Source organism: Platichthys flesus, chromosome 7 (genome assembly GCF_949316205.1).
Source record: "Platichthys flesus chromosome 7, fPlaFle2.1, whole genome shotgun sequence".
Lineage (NCBI taxonomy): Eukaryota > Metazoa > Chordata > Actinopteri > Pleuronectiformes > Pleuronectidae > Platichthys > Platichthys flesus.
In genome coordinates, this window is record NC_084951.1 from 18,923,691 (window position 1) to 18,946,132 (window position 22,442).

General features: G+C 42.5%; 1 protein-coding gene across 4 annotated transcripts in view; it reads left to right on the plus strand.

Annotated features, from left to right (window-relative positions):
* Window positions 1-284: 284 nt before the first annotated feature.
* Window positions 285-22,442, plus strand: part of znf512b (zinc finger protein 512B) — a 29,137-nt gene continuing 6,979 nt past the window's right edge. For 3 of the 4 annotated variants that reach the window (XM_062391964.1, XM_062391967.1, XM_062391965.1), the window contains exons 1-11: window positions 285-1,257; window positions 3,852-3,986; window positions 14,892-14,971; window positions 15,118-15,246; window positions 15,532-15,707; window positions 15,819-16,102; window positions 16,204-16,275; window positions 17,497-17,631; window positions 18,003-18,130; window positions 19,719-19,811; window positions 22,178-22,276. In XM_062391964.1, coding sequence (XP_062247948.1) covers window positions 3,854-3,986; window positions 14,892-14,971; window positions 15,118-15,246; window positions 15,532-15,707; window positions 15,819-16,102; window positions 16,204-16,275; window positions 17,497-17,631; window positions 18,003-18,130; window positions 19,719-19,811; window positions 22,178-22,276 — 1,329 coding nt within the window. In that variant the 5' untranslated portion in view covers window positions 285-1,257; window positions 3,852-3,853. The remainder of the gene's footprint in view (window positions 1,258-3,851; window positions 3,987-14,891; window positions 14,972-15,117; window positions 15,247-15,531; window positions 15,708-15,818; window positions 16,103-16,203; window positions 16,276-17,496; window positions 17,632-18,002; window positions 18,131-19,718; window positions 19,812-22,177; window positions 22,277-22,442) is intronic. The other variant, XM_062391966.1, reaches the window with a different exon arrangement.

The following is a 22,442-nucleotide window of genomic DNA, read 5'->3' on the forward strand; positions in this document are numbered from 1 at the left end:
TTACAACTTCCTTTATGTGTGATCTCTGCTAAATCTGCATGACTTTGTTTTTTCCTTGCACCAACTAGATTAAAACACTTCTAAAGGGTTTCTAAATTAATTGAAACCCTGACCCCCTTAACCCCCCCCCCTCCCTCTTTCTACAGGAGCCAGCGGTTATTAGACAGCGCCCCCCCCCCCCCCCCCCCTTCATCCCTCCCTCTCCTCCTCAATATTAATCTGCTCCATATCGATAATAATAACGCGAGAGTTTGCAAGTTGCCTCCAAACAGACTGTACTTGCAACTGTCAAAGGTGGAGTGGATGACGCGCACGGCCCAACACACATCACTGTAATACTGTACACGGCCGCCGAGATAATATCCGTATTAAAAAAAAAGGAAAAAATAATCCGGAGGTGAGGAGCCGAGGAGCCGAGGCGGACCCGGGCGGGATGTGTGCTGGCGTCTCCGCGGATTTTTATTCCCCCCTTCGCTTCCTCCGCGGTGCCTCGGAGCAGCCGTCCGCTCGTTCGCCGTCGACATGACCGCACTTCACATGTCTTCGTGCCGCCTTTAGATCCAGCCAGCGCAAGGATTTTTTTTTCTTCTTCCTCTCTCTCTCTCTCCCCCCGCTACTACTCCTCCTTCGTAATAAAGTCGCCATTTTGCTTCACTGGCTGTATAAACCGTCCCGTATTCTAATATTTTTTTATTCCCCCCCTCCACCCCCCCACCGAAGGAGTCGCGGGGCTGTTTGCAGCTGATTTCTGGCCATTAGTGTTTGAGGAGACCGACTGAGGAGGGTGACGAAGAGGAGGAGGAAGGAGAAGAAGAAGTACCTCGTGTTTTTTTTTTTTTGGTTGTTGCGTGTTAATGCGGGAGAGGAGCAGAGGGGGCGAGCCGACTGGAAACTGGGAATAAGGTGAAAACTCTCCGGGATTTTCTGTTCATGCGTGGACGACATTTCTCTTTTTCCTTCCTTCATCCTCCACCTCGTCGAGTGGGCAGGAGCGGGAGGAGGTGGAGGGGGGGACAGGGCGACGGTGACGGCTGTCCACTTCCTCTCTGTCCCCCCTCCGCCACCGGCAGCCCCGGTGTGACCGCTCCTTGACGCACAGCAGGTGGGATTGAGATGTGACACCACACCGCTGGAGGAGAAGACAGACAAACGCCCACTCAGGTGCCCGTCTCCTGACCCCCAACCTCCCGCCCTCACGTGGGAGGTGACCCGGGGCCACCGGGCCCCACAGAGCCGGGGGACTGTCCGACAGTTCAGGTAGGTGTGGCCGAGCAGGGGGGAGAAAGTGGAGCACTCTCGCTTTTCTTTTCTTTTTTTCTTTACCACACAAATAGAGAACTCAGTAACCTTGTTGTAGTATGCACAGACACACATGCACACATGCACACAAACACACACACACACACACACACACACACACTGTAGTTCTGGGTGAATTCATTGGTATAATGCATTCCCTAGCCCCTTACCTTAACCTTAACCATCACAAGTAAATGCCTAACCCTAACCTAACTCTAATTCTAACCCTAATCCTAAAAGGAAATCCTAACCCTCAAACAACCCTTTGAATTTGTGAGCACTGGCCAAAATGTCCTCACAATGATGGAATTTAACCATAATTGGCACTCATAACTATAGAAAGACCAGCACTCGCACCCTTGTGTTTGTTACTTAAGCTGTTAGGACAATCATTGTCGTAATGCTTTCTATAGCCCATTACCCCAAACTTAACCACCACAGTTTAATGCCTAACCCTAACCTAACCCTAATTCTAACCCTAATCCTAAAAGCAAATCTCAACCCTCAAACAACAGCCCAAAATGTCCTCGCAATGATGGTAATGAAACATAATTGGCCCTCATAACTATAGAAAGAGCAGCCACCACACACACACACAGACACACACACACACACACAGTGTGGCAGTGTGCCACATGCGGAGCTAAAATACTTATTTCCACGTTGATCTGTCAGCACATTGTATGAGGGTGATGATGTGAGTTGGTGTCAGCAGGTTTTGTTGTGTCTAGCAAAAATGTATGGTAATGTGGTTTCTGTAGGTAGCTGTAGTAGAATGAATCTTTAATGAAAAAAAACAGCTGCAATGTAAACATTTTCAAACTGAGGGCTATTCTAAAAGTGTCTATTTAAAAGTTCTAACATTAAATAAAAATGTGTCAATTGAAGTAAGATTTTCTTTAAAGCGAGCTAAAGTAATTATCCCATAATGATTTTCATCAACAGCTTTATTGCAAAAGCTTAGCATATTTTGTTGTGTGTAGCGGAAATATATGGTAATGTAGTTTCAGTAGGTTGCTGTAGTGGAATTAATCTTTTATGAAAACACCAGCAGCAATGTTATATTTTCTTGTGAAACTGAAGGCTTGTCTAAAAAGTATTATCCTACAACAATATCAAAGGAATTGTTCAGTTGTAACAGTAACAATAACCATGCGTTTCTTGACAAAATGTGTCTATTGAAGCTCACAAGTAAATCAAACAATCATGCTGTTTCTCTTAAAGTAAGCTGAAGTTCGGCTGTAAGCAATAAACAATATCAGTAATTATTGCAACATCCTTTTCATCAAATGCACAAACTTTTTAACACAAATGTACAATATTTATCGATACAATGCATTATACCTCCTAGCATTATACCAACTAGGAGGTATAATGCAAAGTTGATTTACCTCAGATTTGTCAAATGTCTTGCTTTAAACTTGTAACATTTATCCTGATCATTTTGGACATCTTTGGCTATAGTTCCCAGCCCTAAGCTAACGTTGGTGTACCAGTGATAATTCAGCAGACAGGCCTCATACTGTGTCTTCATCGTTCTCACATTTGTTCAACTTGTTAAATGCTGCTTCTCTTCAAACTCTGACACATAATCCAGGCAAAGGGAAGGAAGGCGTCTATTATTGTGTGCCATCTCTCTGCAGCGTGCAGCGATCTCACCATTTGTCTCTTAATGTCAAATTTGTTAACGACTTGTACAAAAAACTCTGCACATAATCACTGTGACCGATGAGCAGTCATAACTGGATGTACAGTGAATATTATGGTGTGTGAGCAAACACAGAGGGGCCCCCACCTAGTGACCCTTTGTGTGCTTCTGTAGTTCATTATGGGAGTGACATGAATGTGTGCTAAGAGTAAGCATGTCGGATCGTAATCAGTCCCACTTTGCACAATTAGCATTGTCATCCTTCATCTATCAGACTCTGTTCCATGCCGACATGACAGTGTTCCAGCACATACAGCCCCAAACTGACATGTAGGTTCTCTATGGATGATGGCGGCGAGGAAATATGTTATGGGTTGATGCCCTATATATCTAGAAGCCACTAAATGTAGATTAGCCACCACTTAGCCAAACAAAACATTGCTGCTGACCATTTGACCTCATCAAGAGCTGCAGTACTGGTTTTTCATAATAAAGAGAGAAAGCAGGGGAGCTTTGTACCCCCCCCCCCCCACACACACACACCTCTCTTTGACTCACCTTTTGTCTAATGGGCAGAGCATGGAGTTAGCGTGTAAGTGAGAGTATTGATTTTGAAATGAAACATGGAAGGTCACACCCTCATTACCGCTGCAGATGATGTGTGTGCCTCCACTCAGATAACCTTCAATCCAATAGCACCAAACGGCCGTAATGACGAAAGTGCATTGTGGTACAAGGAGGCTGCATCATCACGGCGTATTGATGCAGTGGACATTGCTAATAATGCTTTGACAAGCAATGGAACAGGATTAATGAGGGTAGAACCTATCCCAACTATGCCTTTAGCTATCTCTCACTCTGTCTCTCTCCTGTGTGTTTGTAACCCCCTCAACTACCACTGCAGGCATGGAGAGCCCAAGTGGCCCCAGGCTCGGGAAGCTGTCCTCATCAGGGCTGCCAAAGGGCCGGACTCCCAAGCATGGACATCCCCAGGAGCCTGTCAGAACTACGCCAGTCCCTGAAAACAACAACAGACACAGTGAGTGACGAGCTGCCGCACTTTGTTGAATGAAAACACTCTGTGATTTAAGATCTGTACAGGGTTACTTCACAGATTATTTCGGAAAGTGGGAACTGGGAGAGCTTTTTTTTTGTGTGATCCAGGTTTGCTCCTGGACTGCTTCCAAGATAAATGCCATTTCTTGATGCAGCACAAACTGTTATATTTGCAATAGCAATATTGCACATGCTTCGCTAAATTCCTTTGACTTTCCAGAGGCTGGACTTTTTGTAAGTCTAGGCCTCCTCTTCAGAAATTCAGTGCCGTTTCTCAAAGTCTTGTTCACCATACATAAAACTGTCTATCCTGCTTTTTTGAATTGGTTATGTTTTACTCAGAATCAATGAGGCTAGATGTAATTCTACTCCTCTCGCCACAGAAGGGCCTGGAAACTACAGACTTTTTCCTCGGACTGCCTTACAGTGAGAAAACCCAACAAACAAGTATTGCCAAGCACTGACTTGAGTGAAACCCCAAGCCATCTGGATGGGGATGGAAGATTTTGGAAAGGGAGAGCCGGGCGAGGGAATTGTGTTTCAATCCAATAACGAGCAGATGATCATAACTTTGTTAATAGAGTCAGGCAGACTTGGAAAACTGGGTCCTACTCTAATATGACCCAGTTGTATTGGTTGCTACAAAATAGACTCTAAACCCCAGACACACAGCACCGATGCAAGACTAGGTGCCTGAGTTTGTTCTCTTTCTGTGTTAATAATAAGCCCTGTAGGCTGGATTTGCATGTGTATGCGGGTGGCTGCATGTGTGTGTTTTCTGGCTGTGGACAGTAATGTAAAGCGTAGTTAGCTGTGTAGCACTTGCTCAGAGTATACTCTTCCGCTTCCCGCTGTACAGAGTTTGATGGCTGATGTGTTGTATTTGCTCTTAAAGAATTTATAGTAGCAGAAGGCTGTGTATTTCTTATGTTTTATGTCTTGCGTTTTATAGACTTTTTACGCTTTACTACTCAATAAACAAGGATTGTTTATAAATCAATCTGTGTAAAGCTGGTGGTGGGATCAACCCTGACTGGAGGCTAGAATTGAGAGAAACACTCTTAGCTTAGGAACGTTAATGACAACAGTTGATTGGTGGTGTTACTGTGCGGATGTGTGTGTGTTCAAGTTATGATGTACCAGGTGATGGCTTGGTCAAGGATTTACAGGACTTTTTCTGGTAATTTGACTCTCTAGTTTCTGCGCGTCAATTTCATTTTCTCTTTCTACAGTGGATTGCCTTTGACTCTCATTAAGCTAAAGCTTCTCAAAAATACCACTGCAGTGAGTAAATCACTGTTTTTAATACAGTACGTTTCTGCTAAGGAGTCTGTTTGTGTTAGGGCTGTTATAAGGACAGCCTCCAGCCCAATTTGATTGCACATGATAAGAATTTACATTCCACAATGTTGTAGTTGATGAATTGTCTCATTTGGCTGGGAAGTTGCTCTTATCTAGGACATTACCAGGAGTTTCCCTGGCTTTAGAGAGGCTTAGTTCCTTCAATTGCCAGTGAACTGAGTTTTATGTGATTCTGGTTTGAAGATCCTGAACATCCGGCAACCCTGAGGGGAAACACAAAGCTTCTGAAACACATGCTGAACTTACTGTAACAGTAGGGATTCATTTAGTCACAAAGGAAAGCATAAGAAATGCCTCACAAGTGATACGTTGTCCTTTCAAAAAGGTACTTGATTACTGTAGAACCTGTCTTCCTAAACCGTGTACACGTTGTCAAGGTGAAACTGTATTTGTCAATTACGATTGGTCTGGTCCTTCCTCAAAACATGGTCTCTTTCATACTTTTCCTTTCATACAAGCCATCTTTTCAAATCTGGACTTCTTTGCATATTGCTCACTAGTAGCTAGCTGCCTTAAGCCTTCTGTAGCTTATGAGGAGAAATTTCTACATTGCTAATCATAATGAACCAGGCCCTACCTTGTATATCCCAGGGGGGCTGTGAGCCAAGGTTTGGAGAAACAAAAGCTCTAATATGTAACGCTCCCAGTGGATCTTTGTTAGTGCTTGTTTATGCCCATGTTCACAGTTTGTTTGTAAGATGACTAGATAACGGCATTATCTGGACTCCTCCCATTGGTCTCATTTCATTCTTCGTTGCGATTCCTTGTAAAGTTTTGTCAGGTCCTCCATTGTCGTATTATCAGATACTATGCTGGTTATTCATCATTCATTCACGCACATTTTGGGGCATTGAACAAGTCCAGCATTGTGATGGAGGTTTATAAAGGATGAGGCTTTAAGTGAAGGCATATCAGAATTGGCATATTCCAATATCTTTGGTCTAATTACCTTGAAATCCCTTAATATTCTGCAAATACTATCTTATTATATTTATATGCACTCAGTGCACTTTGGCAGATTTAGTCTCCAGATAAAGTTTTTTCTCTAGGACCAATTGATTGGTTGAAGAGCAGATATGATCAGTCAGACAAGATTTCCATTGGTTCCATGAAATCTCTTTCCATGAATTTCACTTCCATCCTTCTTTACATGGAAGTTAAGACTGAAAATTGAGTTTGTGTTGTGGTTCAGCTGTTCCCTCTACACATTAGACAACTCAGAGTAAAGGATGTGGTCCTTGAGGGTGACACGCTCTCTGTTGCCTCATCTTTTTTTGCTCTGTGATTTGTTTCATATTTCATTCAAACCCTTTGTCATTTTTTTCTCCAACACAACTGATTGGAAATTCTGTGCTGTTGAAAATTCATGAATTAAGGCCTTTTTTGTAAACATTGATAACATGTTTGAGTGGCCACATAGCCTGTGGGGCTCATGTCTCTCATGTTTCACTGTCTTGTCAGTTTCTCACGTGTGACTTGCATCGCTCCCAGCAAAAATAGACAGAAAGGATCTGTTGAGTCAGATTGACATCATATATCATTCACCATAGTTTCATTGTCTTAGCTATTGTCTGGCGTACTCTCCCCCCCCCCCTTCTCTCTCTGTTGCTCTGATAACAAACGTAAGTCACGTGACTGCCCTGTGGTTTCAACTCTTCACTTTTCGGACCGCTCATTAAGGGCAGATGATTATTATAATTGACGGACATTCATTATCCAAAGGCAAACTCTGTGTAGAACGATTGGGCTAGCAGTAGCATGCAGCACCGGACATGCTGGCAATGTGTGGACACTGCAGCACCTCAGTGAAGAAGATGTCACAAACATGTGATGCAGGCAGTTTGTGAGTGTTGGTCTGTATATGCGTGTGTGTGATTGTGATTGCTTTGCAGGACCATACCTGATAACAGGACAGACTGATCATTGAGTATTGAGTACGGGGAGGTGGGTGCTCCAGTCGATGCTGTCTCTATTTGTGTGGGGAAGGGTGATCTGTCTGCATAGGTCTGTAAGCTTGTGACTGTGTGAATGTTGAATGTGTTGGTTAGTGTTGCGAGTTTGAATTACATGTTTGTGTGTGTGTGTATGTGTGTGTCTGTTTTCTCAAATGTCCACTACTTTGACCTTTATTTCAGACTCACAGTCACCATGTGCTGACCCTGCATATTTGCTTCAGCAGCCATCTCTTCAGCTCTTTTCCTCTCTTATATTTTGTTTTCACACACTTCTCACTCTCTGGCTTAGTTTTTGTTCAATTCTCCACACATAACTGTTGTTTCCTTCCATTTTCTCTCTTGTCTGACATATTAAGAAGTATGATCAGGGACAGTGATTTACCCTATTTACCCTAGTCCAACCATAATCCTCGCTGACCATCATCACTCCTTTCACTTTTCGTATATTTTTAGTTCTCAACTGTTGAAACTTAAAGTGTCCCTTTGGTGAAATACCACAAAAGAACAACTCCATAAAATAATTATAGATCATGGAATGTTTGTTTTGGCCTGATGCTGCATTTAATTCTGAGAAGTATTCTTTGTTATCGTTGTCACACCTTTATTTGGCAGGCTTGAGGATGGCAGATGAGAAGAAGCACAGGGAAATGGGAGAGGAGAGAGATTGAGTTGGTGAGTCACTGTCCATAAGGAGGGCACCGCAAACAGTCTGGAGCAGGCATTGCCTGTCTGGCTCACATATACAGCGCTGTATGCACTGTTGTATAAACACATGCTTTTTTTTTCATGGCTGTGTGTTTATGGCAACAGAACATGTCTCTGTGCAACAATTGTATATTGGACCATCTTCCTCATGTATTCATCACGTTTTTAAAATATTATCCGGTCAGTCTTAAATTTTAAAGTGTTTTATTTGTTTGGCTTAGCATCATCCCCAAGGAATTCACTAGCAACAGATGTGGCAACTCATTAGAAACTCTTGTGATTGGATGTCACCATACACACCATTACCCATGGGCTAAACAGGCATCAGGCAATAGATTAGGTTTCCAATAATATGACGCATGCACCTGATGTGGAAGAAGGCTGTTGAATCAAAGTGTGATTTAGTCATGCTTGTCTGGTGATAGTCTTACACAGGTCTGTGTGGTGAGTCCTTGCCTTTAACATAGAATGAATCCTTATACAGAGGTTCAGGGTTTAGGACACTCTTCATAGAATGAGCATTAATAACAGTTTTTGCAAATTCAAATCTTTGGTAAACCCAATGGTTTTATTATATTGAAAATAGACAGTTACAACTAAACTGTTGCTATTGGTGGCTTCCAAAAACAGAAATAGAGCAGAGAGTCGTAGCATCATTATACCTTGGAAATGTGTTGCCCATTAAACACAGCCCTAAAGTTTAACGCACTGTGTCATTATCTACTTTCCAGAACCACTGAATAAAGAGAGTAACAAATAAAAAGATAATGCACACAGCTCACATCTTCTTCACAATGATCCCAATGATTCCCTGGCTGTTTTCCCTTTTTGCTCGAAGCCCCTAAAATAAAGTCATGTTTACTTGCAACCCCCCGGAGCACCTCCAGAATGATAAACATTTCCACCGAGGGAATGGTTGTCTTCATTCAGTTTCTTTCCTATCTGTATTCAAGAGCCTGGTCTTTTATTTTGAGAGCATTATTTCTTTTTTTCACAATCAAGACCCTGCCCCCTCTCTCAGAGGGTCCCTGCTTACATGCAGCTTTACTCTGCTCCCATGTACAGCCCACTTACTGTTGCTTTATAAATGTTCTGTTCTTTAGTTTGAGTCTCTCTTCTCACAATCAGATTGACTTTGTGCATTCACAAAACTTTGTATTCCTTAATGCTGGCAAAAGTGACAGACACTACCTATAGACATTAGGAATCCAGGGTCTCCCATTGTCAGTCTGTTCCATTGTTGTGAACCTGATAACTCAAGAATGTCTTCAGGGAATTTGTTGAAATTTGGTTTAAACATTCAGTTTGACTCCAGGATGAAGTGATTCGATTTTGGTGCTCAAAGGTCGAGGGTTAACGTCACTAACGCATCACAAAACCCCTTTTGCATCGTGAACATGCTTTCTAAAGAAGCCCTCGACGTGAATCCTGTCAAATATGGCACAAATGTTCACAGATTTATTGATTAGATGTGGGGGGGGGGTCAAAGGTCACTGCCACACGCAAAACATGTTTTGGTCTTTTCAACACTATTTCAAGTCTGTCTTCAGGGAATTTCTTTGAATTTTGACCTGTTTAACTTGGACTAAAATATGAATTGATTAGATGGAAAGAGTGCAAGAAGAATGTTGGTAGACTGAATTTGCACTGGTTAGCGAAGGCATACAATTGCATGGCGCTAATTCTAGTGTCAGATTTCTTCCTCTCACTATTGGATTTTTTTTAAATTACCCTGTCAAAAATCCCCAACCAACAGAATCTTGGGTGTGACTAATAATATCATCGCTGTTTCATTGCGGTGCAGATGTGTTCGCCAGTGTCTCTCTAGGGCAGTTACTGTTTGTCTCAGTAGAGCGTATCACTCACCAGCATGTTACATTATATTTTATAATTGGTCACTTTTGCAGCATGGGAGTATGTATTTCATGTCTGATCATTTTCGTCAACTTGGTTTTTCCAGCTGTCATCCAGGCTGCACGGTCCTCATAGTGCTCTAACTATATTAACTGGTAACTGTTTTATCAGTACATCACAATTAAATTATGGGGGAATATGTAGTCAACTTAGTCAAGGTCTGAGTCAGGATGAGATATGATGTATCGCATGTTGTTTTGATATCTCCCCAAACCTTATGTGAAAAAATTAGATGGACATACCTTCTTAGCTCCTAAATTACCTGAAGCTGTATTATGGTATTTAACACATTTACTACTTTACAGTTATTAATTCTCAGGAGTAGTAATGGTGTAATCGAGAAAACATTTGAACAAGCTTCTGTCTGTGTGTGTGTGTTTGTGTGTCAAAAGTGTGTTTATTTAAGAGACTATCTTAGATGGAGAGTTAAAGAGAGAGAGAGGGAGAAAGGGAGAGAAGGAGGGCAAAAACAGAGTGAGAGGGAAAGGAAAAAACAGAAGACAGAGGGTAAGAGCCGGACTGACAGAGAGTGAGTCTGGTTTTCATTCAGTTCGGTGTCTGGGCAGCAAGACTGCTGCTCCACCTCTCTCCTTCTTCTTTCTCACTGTCTGGAATCAGGCCTGACTGGGAGGGAACTATGGGGACGTCTTCAAAGAGAGGTGCGTATGTGTCGGGCTGTTTGTGTGTGTGTGAGTGTTTGTGTGCGTGTCCTGATGTGCTACTAAAGACAAATTTTGTGACAGAAGGTCGTGAAAGTGAAAGTAAGTTGCTTCTTAAACAGTGAACCAGGACAGCTTCCACATACAGTGAGTGTGTTTACTCTGTTGTGTGTCCAGGTGTATCAGTTTCTCCATCTCCGTTGTGATTGATGAATCACTGATACTACGTCTTCTTTCCACCGAGTTGTGTGAGCCGTGTTTTTGTTTGTCTGCGCGGTCGCTCCACACTACAGTATGTCTGAAGCCTACTGTGTAGACACAGACAAAGGCTCCTGTGTGAGTGTTTGTCGAAGAAACAAATGACTGTTCTGTGTGCGCGCCTGTGTGTGTTTGTGGGTAATGTGGGGGAGCAGTTGCAGGCGTAGCTAGGAGAACTCAGAGGTTATTTGAGATCATTAGGCAGCTGCCAGCACTCCTGGGCCCAGACTCTTCTCTTCCCTCTGCTTCTCCTCCCCTCTCTTCTCCTCTCCTCTCCTCTGTCAGGCTTTACCACTATAGAGCAACAGTTGCAGACAGCTGGGAGCGAGTCATACTCTTGACATTAGTTGAACAGCTGTTTTATCCCCATGGCCTGCGCCTGAGAAGCGGGTGTAGATGTGACACAATGGGTCTGCTTTGTTTCAGAACGAGACAATGGCTGCAATTGCTGGGACGACTGAGAAACAGAGCGAGCCACATTCAAATAAGCAAAACAAAGTAAAAGACACTGAACATTCTTTATCAATTTTTTTTACAGTAAATCTACACGTGCACCTGTGCTACCTTGGCATGCATGCGTGTGTACGTGCCTATCTGAATCGTAGGGTCTAATTGTTCTGCTCGCTGGAAAGAGGCCTCTGATAGTGGTAACTAAGACAAGAGGATCTTATTCCCATAGCAACAGGAACATATCTTTCCCAAGAGCAGAACTCATTAATTATGCCTTTCTTTTACAAGACCTTTATTTTCTAAGACAGGAATTAGAATGCATGCTCAATTTCCTCCCCGGCACAAGAGCTGCAGCGTCGACTGCATCACCTCTCCAGCTGCTACCCAGACGGATAATAGAGAAATGCTGCGTCGCCTGGAGAATATTAATATACTCATATCCATGCACACAAATCACGCTCTCATACACACTGGTAATGGTTTTTGTGTGCTTGTTCGTGTGTACCAGTGTGTGCTTTCACACGTGTGTTTACACCTAGTGTCTTGAACTATTCCCACCAGCCCGCAACAGCGTGGTACTTCTCATTCAATCTTATTCAGCCTTGCCTTATTTTCCATCTATCTCATTATTGTGACTGTGAAGTAAAAGATTAGTTATAATCTGTCAGCCTGCGTTTGGGTCCGCGCTCGTGAGTGAGAACCAAAAAGAAGACGAATGAGGGAGAAAAGGAAAGTTGATACCGTGTAATAAAACACAGAGGGAAATGAGAGCAGGAGGTCATGGGGTGTTAGTGTTGGAGTGCTTCTTGTACACATTAACGTCACTGACAGAGAGAGATGTTTTTGAGGGTCGAAGGCTATTTTGGCCTTTGCCAGCTAGAGCTGCTTTCGTATGAGCAGCAATGGCAGGAAGGCAGTTCATTTATTTGATGAGAAATCCTCCAACCAGTCGTATAATCCTGGTAGGCACACAGAGTGCTCTGATCCACTTTGGGAGCCACCACAAATGGGCTCCACTGGGCATGTGTCATCCTGTCGCTGCTTGTCAATGAGTTTGGAGGGGGGGGTAAGCAGTTGGCATATTCACATGTCATGTTTGTCAGCTTGGGTTTTAAAAATATGAAGGACTTTAAGTGTCAAAGGAGTAATGAATCCTCTCATAAATCAATAAATAATTTTACAGCAAAAAAAACCTGTGCTTAAAGATTATATATTGATATATGTTTATATATTTTTGAATGGATAATGAACAGGAAATATAAAATTCGTAACAATTTGAAATACAGTTGATGACAGTTATTTATTTATCTTTTAAAACTCTTAAAATAGATTTTTGAAATCCTTATCCATTCAGGAATTAATTCATGTATTTTAAAATGCTTTAGTTATTGACAATTAAGCATTATTTTATAAACCTCTCTTTAATTTGAAACCATTCATTGATGGACGAATATTACATTTTTACGTTTTTTAAGATTTATCTTTCTATTTTTCATTAAAATACAGTATGGGCGAATTAGGCAACTTGCTGTATTAATGTATGAATGTTTTAACGTCTATTGGACAATTCATTGTAAATTGCTTTAATAACTATCTATTTGACACGTTTGGTCCTCCATACAAGAGAGTGTGCGAGGTTTCTCTTTCGATTCGCAACAGAGGAAATATCATCTCTTCTTCAGGTAATTTCCCTTTGACATTTCTTAGATCTGATATGACCGATCCTTGCTTGCGGCCGCTCACTGATCTCACCAGATCAATGCAGTGGAGTTGAGGGCACATGTAAAGAAACTAAATATCAGTGTGAGGAGCAGAGCCCGCAGCCTCAGCTCCTACCTGCAGCACTGTCCTCCAGCATTGTGCTTGGTCAGAGGAAGAAATCATACGTCTCTGCAATTCTCTCCTCTCTCCCTCTGCATCCCCGCTCTCCTCTCCTCCCTTTGTCACCCCCCACCCCCCTTCCTCCTTTCCACATGCACACACTCATCCTTGGCTCTCTCCATCTTCCCTCCCTCCCTCAAGTAGCGCTGTATAGAGGAAATAAAGTGCAGGGCCTGATAGCGCAGGGGTTTTAATTGTAGCAGAGAAGAGAGCAGTAATGAGGCTGTGCACCGCCTGGCATCTGAAGTTCACACGTAGGAAGAGCAGGAAGAGTGTGCGGAGGGAACAGAGAAGGATGGTGAAGAAAACATGGGATGAGAAAAGATGGAAGCAGCGGTGTGAGAGATGGAGGGAGGGAGTAGGGAGCAGAGAGAGAGAGAGCTGAGGCAGTCGGTCGGCTGTGTGCTGTGTCAGAGGTTCACACCGACACCAGCGATTTATAGCTGATCTATTTGGCTCAAAAGAAGGCCTTTAGCCCCCCCTCCTCCCTTCCTCCTATTACACACACACGCACACACACAACACCACCACCGTCCCTAGCGATTAATGTGGATTTCTCTCCCCCCACTTATTTCCCTATTAGGTTTTAATATACAATCATATTCAGACATTTTGTAAGCTTGAAAACACATTATTAAGTTGGATGTTTGTGTAACTCCATGAAATATAAAAACAATATTTTAAGTAAGGATAATATGGCAGGTCTGAATATAGCTAGTCTCTGATATTATAATGATAACCCTCAAAATTAATATTCCTGTTTTCAGGGATTAAAGTGCTGCTTTGCTTTCTTGGTTTTCTGTCAATTAAAGGGTGTAGATAAAATATGAGTTTAGCTTCAGAGAACAAAACCCAGAACTGGCCTCTGAGCACATAATCCATATCTTCGCCACAATAGCTCATTTAAAAGGCTGTTTTAAGTGACCATGTTTTTGTTCTCATGCTCATTACCCTGGACAGAATAATAGCATCCCTATAGCGCTGGTTAGTTAGGAAGTAAATGCACTGAACCCATGGTGAATGTTTTCAGTGTTTTTGTATTTAAACAAGATCCTATTTCTTTGCAATTAACTGAGGGTCAATATGTTGTAGGAGTTTTAGTTAAAGTTAATTGGGTTTAGTGAAGTGTTGTGAAGCTTATTTACATGTAACATTAACCCAGCATAAGGGATTAAAAGCGTTTATTTACCAGCTTGTTGGTGTTTGCTAAGAGATGGGTTGCTTCTGTTTGTTCGTTGTGGAGTCTGCTCGTACCTTCTAGTGTCTCACCCTCAGGGGGGTCATTATACTAATTTATATTTATGCAGAACATAATAGCAAACACTGAGTATAGAGTTAAGAAAAGCTACAAAGACCGCGCTTGGGTAATAGTGAGTGAACTTGTAATGAGGGAAAAACTATACACACAGTGTTGTGGTTTAAGATAACAGGGATTCATTCTGCTGGGCCGATAGACTGTCTACATAAGGCCATATGTGAACGTGCTGTTTGTGTGCTTGGCAACTCACTTATTTTTCTTTTAAGTGATGCAAAAGTAACACTCAGGAGTGTCTGAATATAATCAATCCCCTGATCCCCAAGTTCCTACCTCTCCATCAGAAGATTTCTGTCAAACGACTTCTTTAATCCCTGTACTCTATGAATATGAAGCACGGGCATTACTCAGTGCAAACTCAGAGATTGTTTTCTCTCTCATCTCGCCAGGTCCAATGTGTGATGAGCCAGCAGAAGGGAAGAGGAAAGGTCGTCCCAAAGCAGAAGTGCAGGAACTCAGAAGTATCCCTGTGAGTATCTCTCTTTGAACTGTGTGGGTGTTTGAAGTGGGCTTCACTTTTCTTGCACAGAGTAGGCAGCGCCCCATGAATATGCACAATATGCTGCACAGTATAGCGTGCATGTATTCAATTCTCTCTTCCTCACCCCCGAGCAGGCCCATATGATAGTGCAATGGAAGGAAGAGTTTAAGCGCCGCTCCAGGGTTAAGTGTCCGTGTTCAGGCTGCTGGTTAGAGTTTCCCAGCATCTATGGCGTCAAGTACCACTATCAACGTTGCCAGGGGGTGAGTTACTAATCTCTGCTCTTTCCTGCTACGCGGCTTTTTCCACCTTATGCTTCAAAGTAGATTTTAATAGCAAATTAATGTTAAGTACTGCAGAAAACCCTCAAATAAACAAATGTAAAATCCTGCGAGAAATGAGTGGGAGAATTTGAGAATTTGATTAAGTAATGTTTAACTTATTGACCATTTGCATGAGCGCTAATCTAACTGTGACGAGTTATCTGACTTTGCATACATAGGAAGCTGACTCTAAATCCCCTCTCCTCGTGCCTGTGTTCGTATCAGGCCACTGTAGCCGAGAAGCTGAGTCATGGCTGCCCCTACTGTGAGGCAGTGTTTGCCTCAAAGGTCCGCCTGCAGAAGCACAAGCTGTGGAACCACCCTGACAGGGTTACTATGGAGCCCAAGGATGAGCAGCATCAACTTCAAAAGGCTCCTGTCAAGTCTAACACCAAGAAAAGGTGACTGGGCTTTAGAGTTCAAATTCCCACCCACACTGACCCACATAATGGTGTTAGAAAGGTCCTCATGCTGACTGCCCAAAACTGTGCTCCCTCGGTCTGTGAATCCAGGCCCATGGAGAACAGCCCACCCTCTCCTGTTTTCTTCAAAGTGAAAAAGACCCACGAGGTGTCCGCGCCTTCTCAGAACGGGGAGCTGGCCCACCAGAGGAATGAGAGGAAACAGCACAGCCACGGCCAGCCTTCACAGCAGATTCACCAGTCCATGCCAGTCTTTCCTCAGTCCCAGGAGTCGCAGTCCCAGAGCACATCGTCTGATGCAGGGGGCAGTGATAGTGAGGGGGGAAGTCTTCCCCCTTCTTACCTAGATGAGGACCCAGAGCGAATGAAGCACAGTAAGATTACAGCATATCTCTTGTCATGGACTCCATATTCTCATCACTCTTGCACAATACGTGTTTGACCACTTCCTTGCTCTGTTTTTCTCTTGAGCTAGGACGGAAGCAGAAAACTCCCAAGAAATTCACTGGAGAGCAGCCTTCTATATCTGGAACATTTGGATTGAAAGGTAAAAACGGTAAAACTTCTCAAGTCATTTCATATTCATGTTAACTTTCCGATAATAGTCATATAAATCGATAAGGTATTCTCATTTAAGCTGTCCGAAGTGAGTCTCTCTGTGTTAATAAACCTTGAAAATGTTTTGTTAGTCCAGTTTAACCTATAGAAGCCACTGAATGCTGATGTGACGTGTTCTGCTGTCACAAAGGAGATTGATTTATTGATCTCGAGTGCAGCATATTTGTATGTGTAACCCCAATGACAAGCACACAGAGAGGGTTGGTATAGACATTGACAAGGCCAGTAAAATCTTTATACTGGTCAACTTCAGTTTCCACTGGCCAACTGATGCGAGGACCAATCAGGATTTGCCCCAGTATTCCCTACAGCCAGTCTAACCATTAACCAGGGAGAAAAACTGTTTCAAATGATGCATTCAAAGACAGTCTGGAACAAATACATCAGAGTGTCTAAGCCCTCCAGAAACCTGTAGGGAAACCATGATAATAAGTTAATAGAATAAATTGTGGAGAATAGATAGTGTTGTGTTGACTGATTCATCATTGATTGCTCACAAAACAGCAGGCCTCAGGATATCAGTGATTATATACTGAATAATAGAAACCTTGAGAGTACAAATGTACCAATGTTAGAGGATAGGGATGGGGGCTGTGGTGGCATGTTTTGCCATGTCATGCCATTGGCTCTGTGGGTATAATGACTGATTAATGGTGCGGATCTTTAACAGGAGCTAATGTGGCAACTGCAGAGATGTTTCACAAGCTCACATCACATTTACACAGTTTTAAATGTATAGTGACTCATAAAGTGTGCACAGTTGTGTAAACTCTTTATCAGCATTTATCAAACCTATCGTCCCCATCACTGCTCTCTCATTTGCTCTTTTAGTCTGCTTGTCATTGTCCTGCTGTGACTCATTAATTATCTCTCCCTTTCTCTCTTGTGCTCTCTCTTACTCTCTCTCTCGCTCCATCACTCTCTCTCTTTCTTTCTCACAGCTTTTTTATATTCAGTATCAACTTTCTCTTTTTTAGAATTTCACTTGTTCAGCATTGTCCTCCGACCGTCGTTCTCTACTTACGTATCTCATTTTACCTTGAATACTTTCAATGGGAGTATTAATTGCTGCACTGTGTGTTTGTGTGTGTGTGTGTGTGTGTGTGTGTGTGTCTGTGTGTGTGTGTGTTTGTGTGCCCTTGTGTGACAGGTATGACTAAGGTGGAGGAAAAACTAAAAGCAGGTCGTGCAAAGAGACCAGAGGGGAGTGGGTTCAATGAGGAGCAGCAGAGAAGACCCACTTCAAGTCAGTCCTCCAAGAAAGACCCAGCAACAACAAGCTCTGGTGAATTTCTATGTCAACTTTATAAGGGATACCATTTGTTGATTCTTATCAAAAGCCTAGATTTTTACTCACTACAAACTTGTCTTTTCCAAATCCATCACTGATGTCATGCCACCTTCAAATAACTTTTCTCAAACCTCAATTTCACAAGTAAAATCGTTATAGGAATAAAACTAATTATCAATCAATCAATCAATCAATCATTTCTGAAGACTTGTTTCAAACTGTAAACTAATAAAGCATTTGCTGCTGTGGAAAAAAATAATTAAATAACAAAAATATTTAAGTTGTTTGCCTGGCCATAAGTTCTGATGGGCCAAGGGACACAATGTCTTTTGGAATTGACAGAAAGCTTTTATCCTGTTTCTAAGGTGCTGTTCCTGACACCCAGTGGCAGCGAGCAATCTCAGAGCGAGGTGAAGTGGTCTGCCCCACCTGCTCCATCGTCACCAGGAAAACAATCCACGGCCTCAAGAAACACATGGAGATTTGCCAGAAGGTCAGTGTGTGACACAGCCATTCATCAGACTGCAGCGGGGTGGGTGTGCTGTCACAGTCTCTGGTCAATTTTGCTCTGAAACCTATAAAGAGTTTTCTAGTGACTTTCTCTGACATTTGCATCAATGGAAACTTAGTAGACTGCATTTGCTTCTGGAAGATAAGTTGAAATCTTATTGAATAGGACGATAATGTCTTAAAGTTTACCATCATGTATGTCAGCAAGAAAGACGTCTTATGCTTTAACATTTTCCCCTTTCCTCTAGTGTGTATTTAAAGTTCGGTTATGTTAAAAAGCCCAAAGTGTATGGTAAAGTGAGCTCCTCTCCCACCACAGAAATCACTGCTCCTGAAGCTGCTGAAACTTCTCGTAATAGCCCAGTATTCACAGGTTATCGTGATGTCATATGACATCCTGATGCCCCCACATTTGCATAATGCATGCCTAGCAGCTAGTCTGGCAAAGCCCGATACAGCGAGAATGGAGGCCGACATTAACATTCATGCGCTGGAAGTGGTTGACCAACTACAACGTGATATGTTTACTGAAGATTTGAACATGTAAACCTTATCAAGTAAGAAGCAAAACAAAAATTGTCACCTGAGTATGAGCATAAAATGTCTCTTTTAAAACGGTGCTGTCCTTGTATGATTCTGTGTAACATCTAACACTGCAACATACACAATGTAATGTACAGGAGCCTCATGACACTGTCTCAAAAAACTGTTTTAAATATTTACAAATTGTGTTCATTCCATAATTATTGTTTTTTTTTTCTCAGTGTGAAATGTGGTACACATTGTATTATAACTCTTGACTGCAGTTTATTAGATAGCTGTCCCTGAGGTGCCCATTGTGCAGAGTCTTGGGAGCCTTTACTGTAAAGATATTGATTGGAGGGCTGAAGAAATAACATCAGGCATTATCTCAGTTCCGTAATCTCAGCCATGTAATATCCTTCACTCATCTGCACTGATATGAAAGCTAATATCAGATGGAATGGATCAGTGGAGGGCACTGTACTCTTCTGTGGTTTGTTTACATTGCACTCAATTGTGGTCAATAGTAATAATAAAGGACGCTGGGGTGACACATGGAAAAAGTTAAAACGTCTGCACTACATTGAGCTCATCCTGAGGACGAGTCAGCGTGTCGAGTGGCGCTGTCGCCTCTGGGCCCTCAGAGAGAAGTGTTCCTACAGCCATTTTAATGTCTCTGTCACCCAGTGGCCCATGTGTCATTAAAGGGACAGCCTGCCATTAAGTAATGACAGAACCACCACATTACCACTGGGTCACTCACCATGAAAACACCTCTGTCTCCAAATCAATACTGAGGCGAGGAGGGATGTCTACAGAGAAGAACACTGCGCTTATCATTGGCTTTTTCTGGTTCCCAAAGTTTCTCGATAATGTCCTTTGTCCTTTATTTTGACCAGAATTGTGCACTAATAAAAAAACTCTATTAGGTTACAGATGAAACGGTTTTAAATTGATGGATCCAATAAAGCCAGCAAGAGTGGGTTACTTGTTTGTTTCCTTTCATAGAAATGTTATGTGATTCTCTGTTTGGCCTTCATCCTCTGCAGCTCCAGGACGCCCTGAAGTGCCAACAGTGCCAGAAACAGTTCAGATCCAAGGCCGGCCTCAACTACCACACCATGGCTGAACACAGCACCAAGGTAAACCCTGTGATCTTGTGGCACCTGAAGCCAGCGTCAAAAACTATAATATTTAGCACCACTGTCCCACTGATCCACTGAACAGGGGTCGTTAGTTTTTAGTTACCACACCAGAGCACTTCACCTATTAAGGGGTTGGTCCAACTTGCACTTGGGACCTTATTTTAGAAATCCACCATCTCTAATGCTGGTGTCAGATTTTGCTGGGCTTGTTTAGTGCTGTCCTAGATATCGTCCCGTATAGATGCACCTACAGAGTCCAAAACCCATTCATTTCCCATGAACCACCACTTCATTGTGTCTGTTTTATATTCACTGACAGCTGCTGAGCCCCTCTCTAAAAAAAAAGGGATCTCGGGGTCTGTGAACGATGATACATTTGAACCGGTGATTGGTGTTCTTGTCCTGAAAGTGCTCACATTTCTTTCTTCAGCTGTCTTAACTCTGACAGCAGCAAGCTTCATTAAGATATTATCATGACACTCCTGCATTAGAGCAATGGCACTGCTATGAAGTTTGCTGAATAATTCAACGCTGCCGGTTTCAAAAAAGTATCATGAAAGATTAATGTCTGAACGTGCAGCAAACCTTGTGATGCGCTGCAAGTGCGTTTGTGTTTTTATGTGAGAACAGTTTCCTTTAGTATTCATGGTATATGTTCACATGAATGTATACAGTCCGAGTGCGTGAATGTTTTGGGTGTGTGTTGTTTGCCATTTTGACAGAGATAATAGATGACTGTGCCATCTGTGCCGGCCCAGCTAAAGGGTTTGATACCGCCATTTGTCTTCGGTGTGGACCTGTTGTATCCTGACCTTATTAGCCCCATCCCAGTTCAGCAGGGAAACAGACAGCACTGTGTGTGTGTATGTGTGTGTGTGTGATCAGATTTCCTAAGAAAACTACTAAACTTTGCAATTTGTTTTTTTTTGTGTTGATTAATACTTTAATCTGTGTTTGTGTGTTGATGTCTGCAACTGTGCGATAGAGGATTTTACTATTTGTAGGGTAAGGGTTAGTACTCATTTCCTTCCAGTAAATTTTATCTCACAAGATCCAAAAGAGACACACAAAACGAATTAAAACCTATTTTAAGACAACAACACCCTGACCGATGTTATCCCTGACCCTTGTTTGGGGTCCGATACTGATATTAGGCTATTGATAAAAATAAGAATTTGGCAATGATTGTGAAGATTTCGTTATCAAACCCTCATGACAATGAAATCTAATTGAGGCTTGATATGATTTAACTTTATTTTGCATTAAGAAGTGTGTTGCTGTGCTTCTTTGTCTGTGTATATAGTCACGCTCATGTTTTTTGCCCATGGTCATGGTAATGGTCACAAAATGACATATTTATAGAGTTGTTGACTACACAGCAGTGCCAGTGTAGTGTTACAGTCAGTGAGGAAAGTACCTACATTTTGGCGTAGAGGTGTGTTCATATATGAGACTGATTCATTTGACTCTTTTTTTCTACTGCCTCTGTGTTTTTGTCTGTGTTAATGTTGCTGGTTGTGTTACCATTGTGTTGAATCATTCCTCTGTGAAGCAGTTTCTACTTCAGCCTGGTATGTGAAGTGAAGTTTGATTTGATTTTATATGATTTAATTTGGCGTATGCCCTGACCCCGCGTCCAGTGTTTTGTCAGGGCACATGGTCACATGGACTCGCCCCAGTGCAGTGTGGAAAAACACAGGGTGCTGACAGAAGGACAGGGGTCACCCGCTGATTTTGACCTTGATGTCGCTGTAGCGATTGTGAGCCCACTATCTATTCTGTCAGAGGCGTGTTCAGTCTTTGAGTGGGAGAGGCATTACTGCATGCTGATGTTGTCCCATAGTTCACTCCAGTGCCAGTGTAAATGAAAGGCTGAGCTTGTGTCTGTTTTCTTGCCATCAGGCTTGAGCGTGATTTACTTGAATTAGAGAAGGACTGGTGGTATCTCATCTCCTCTTTTAACTTTACGGAAAGCTAGCGTTGTGTCATCTTACTTCTTTTTCTGTGTTCACACATGAGAAAACACATGAAGTTCACTCCTCTGGGATTCCTAAGTCCAGACTCTCTCTCCAGTCGCCCCTGCACTTCTCGTCTTCCCTCTCCCTGGCAGCCCCGCCATCTGTTGTTCTGGTCTTGGCTGGGTTTTGGCACCAGCCTGCACTCGAGTGAAAACATGAGTTTGACAGTTGTCATAAACATGCCTTGAGAAAAAGCCTCACCATGAAACCATTTAATGATCCTGGCACAGTGAGAACTCAGAAACTGGAAAACACATTTCCATCACCATTTTCTGAAAGTTATTAAGCAGAGGGCGATGTTGTGGTGTGTAATACATATGCACTGATGTGTTTGTTGCCCCTCAGCCCTCAAGGAGCGAAGGCCAGACGGGCGACGAGCATGAGGAGAGAGAAAGGCTGCGCCGAGTTCTCAAACAGATGGGACGAATCAAGTGTCCTAGTGAGGTATGCATTCTTTCTTTCTTTCTGTACCTTTCTATTTTCTTTTCCTTTAATTCTTTTTTTCCCTATTACTTTTCTTTGTCCTTTATTCCATTTGTCCAACTTTCCTGTCTTTCAAGCCACGTTTTCCTCTCTGCAAATGCCAGTTTCGATTTCGCTCCTCCCCTTT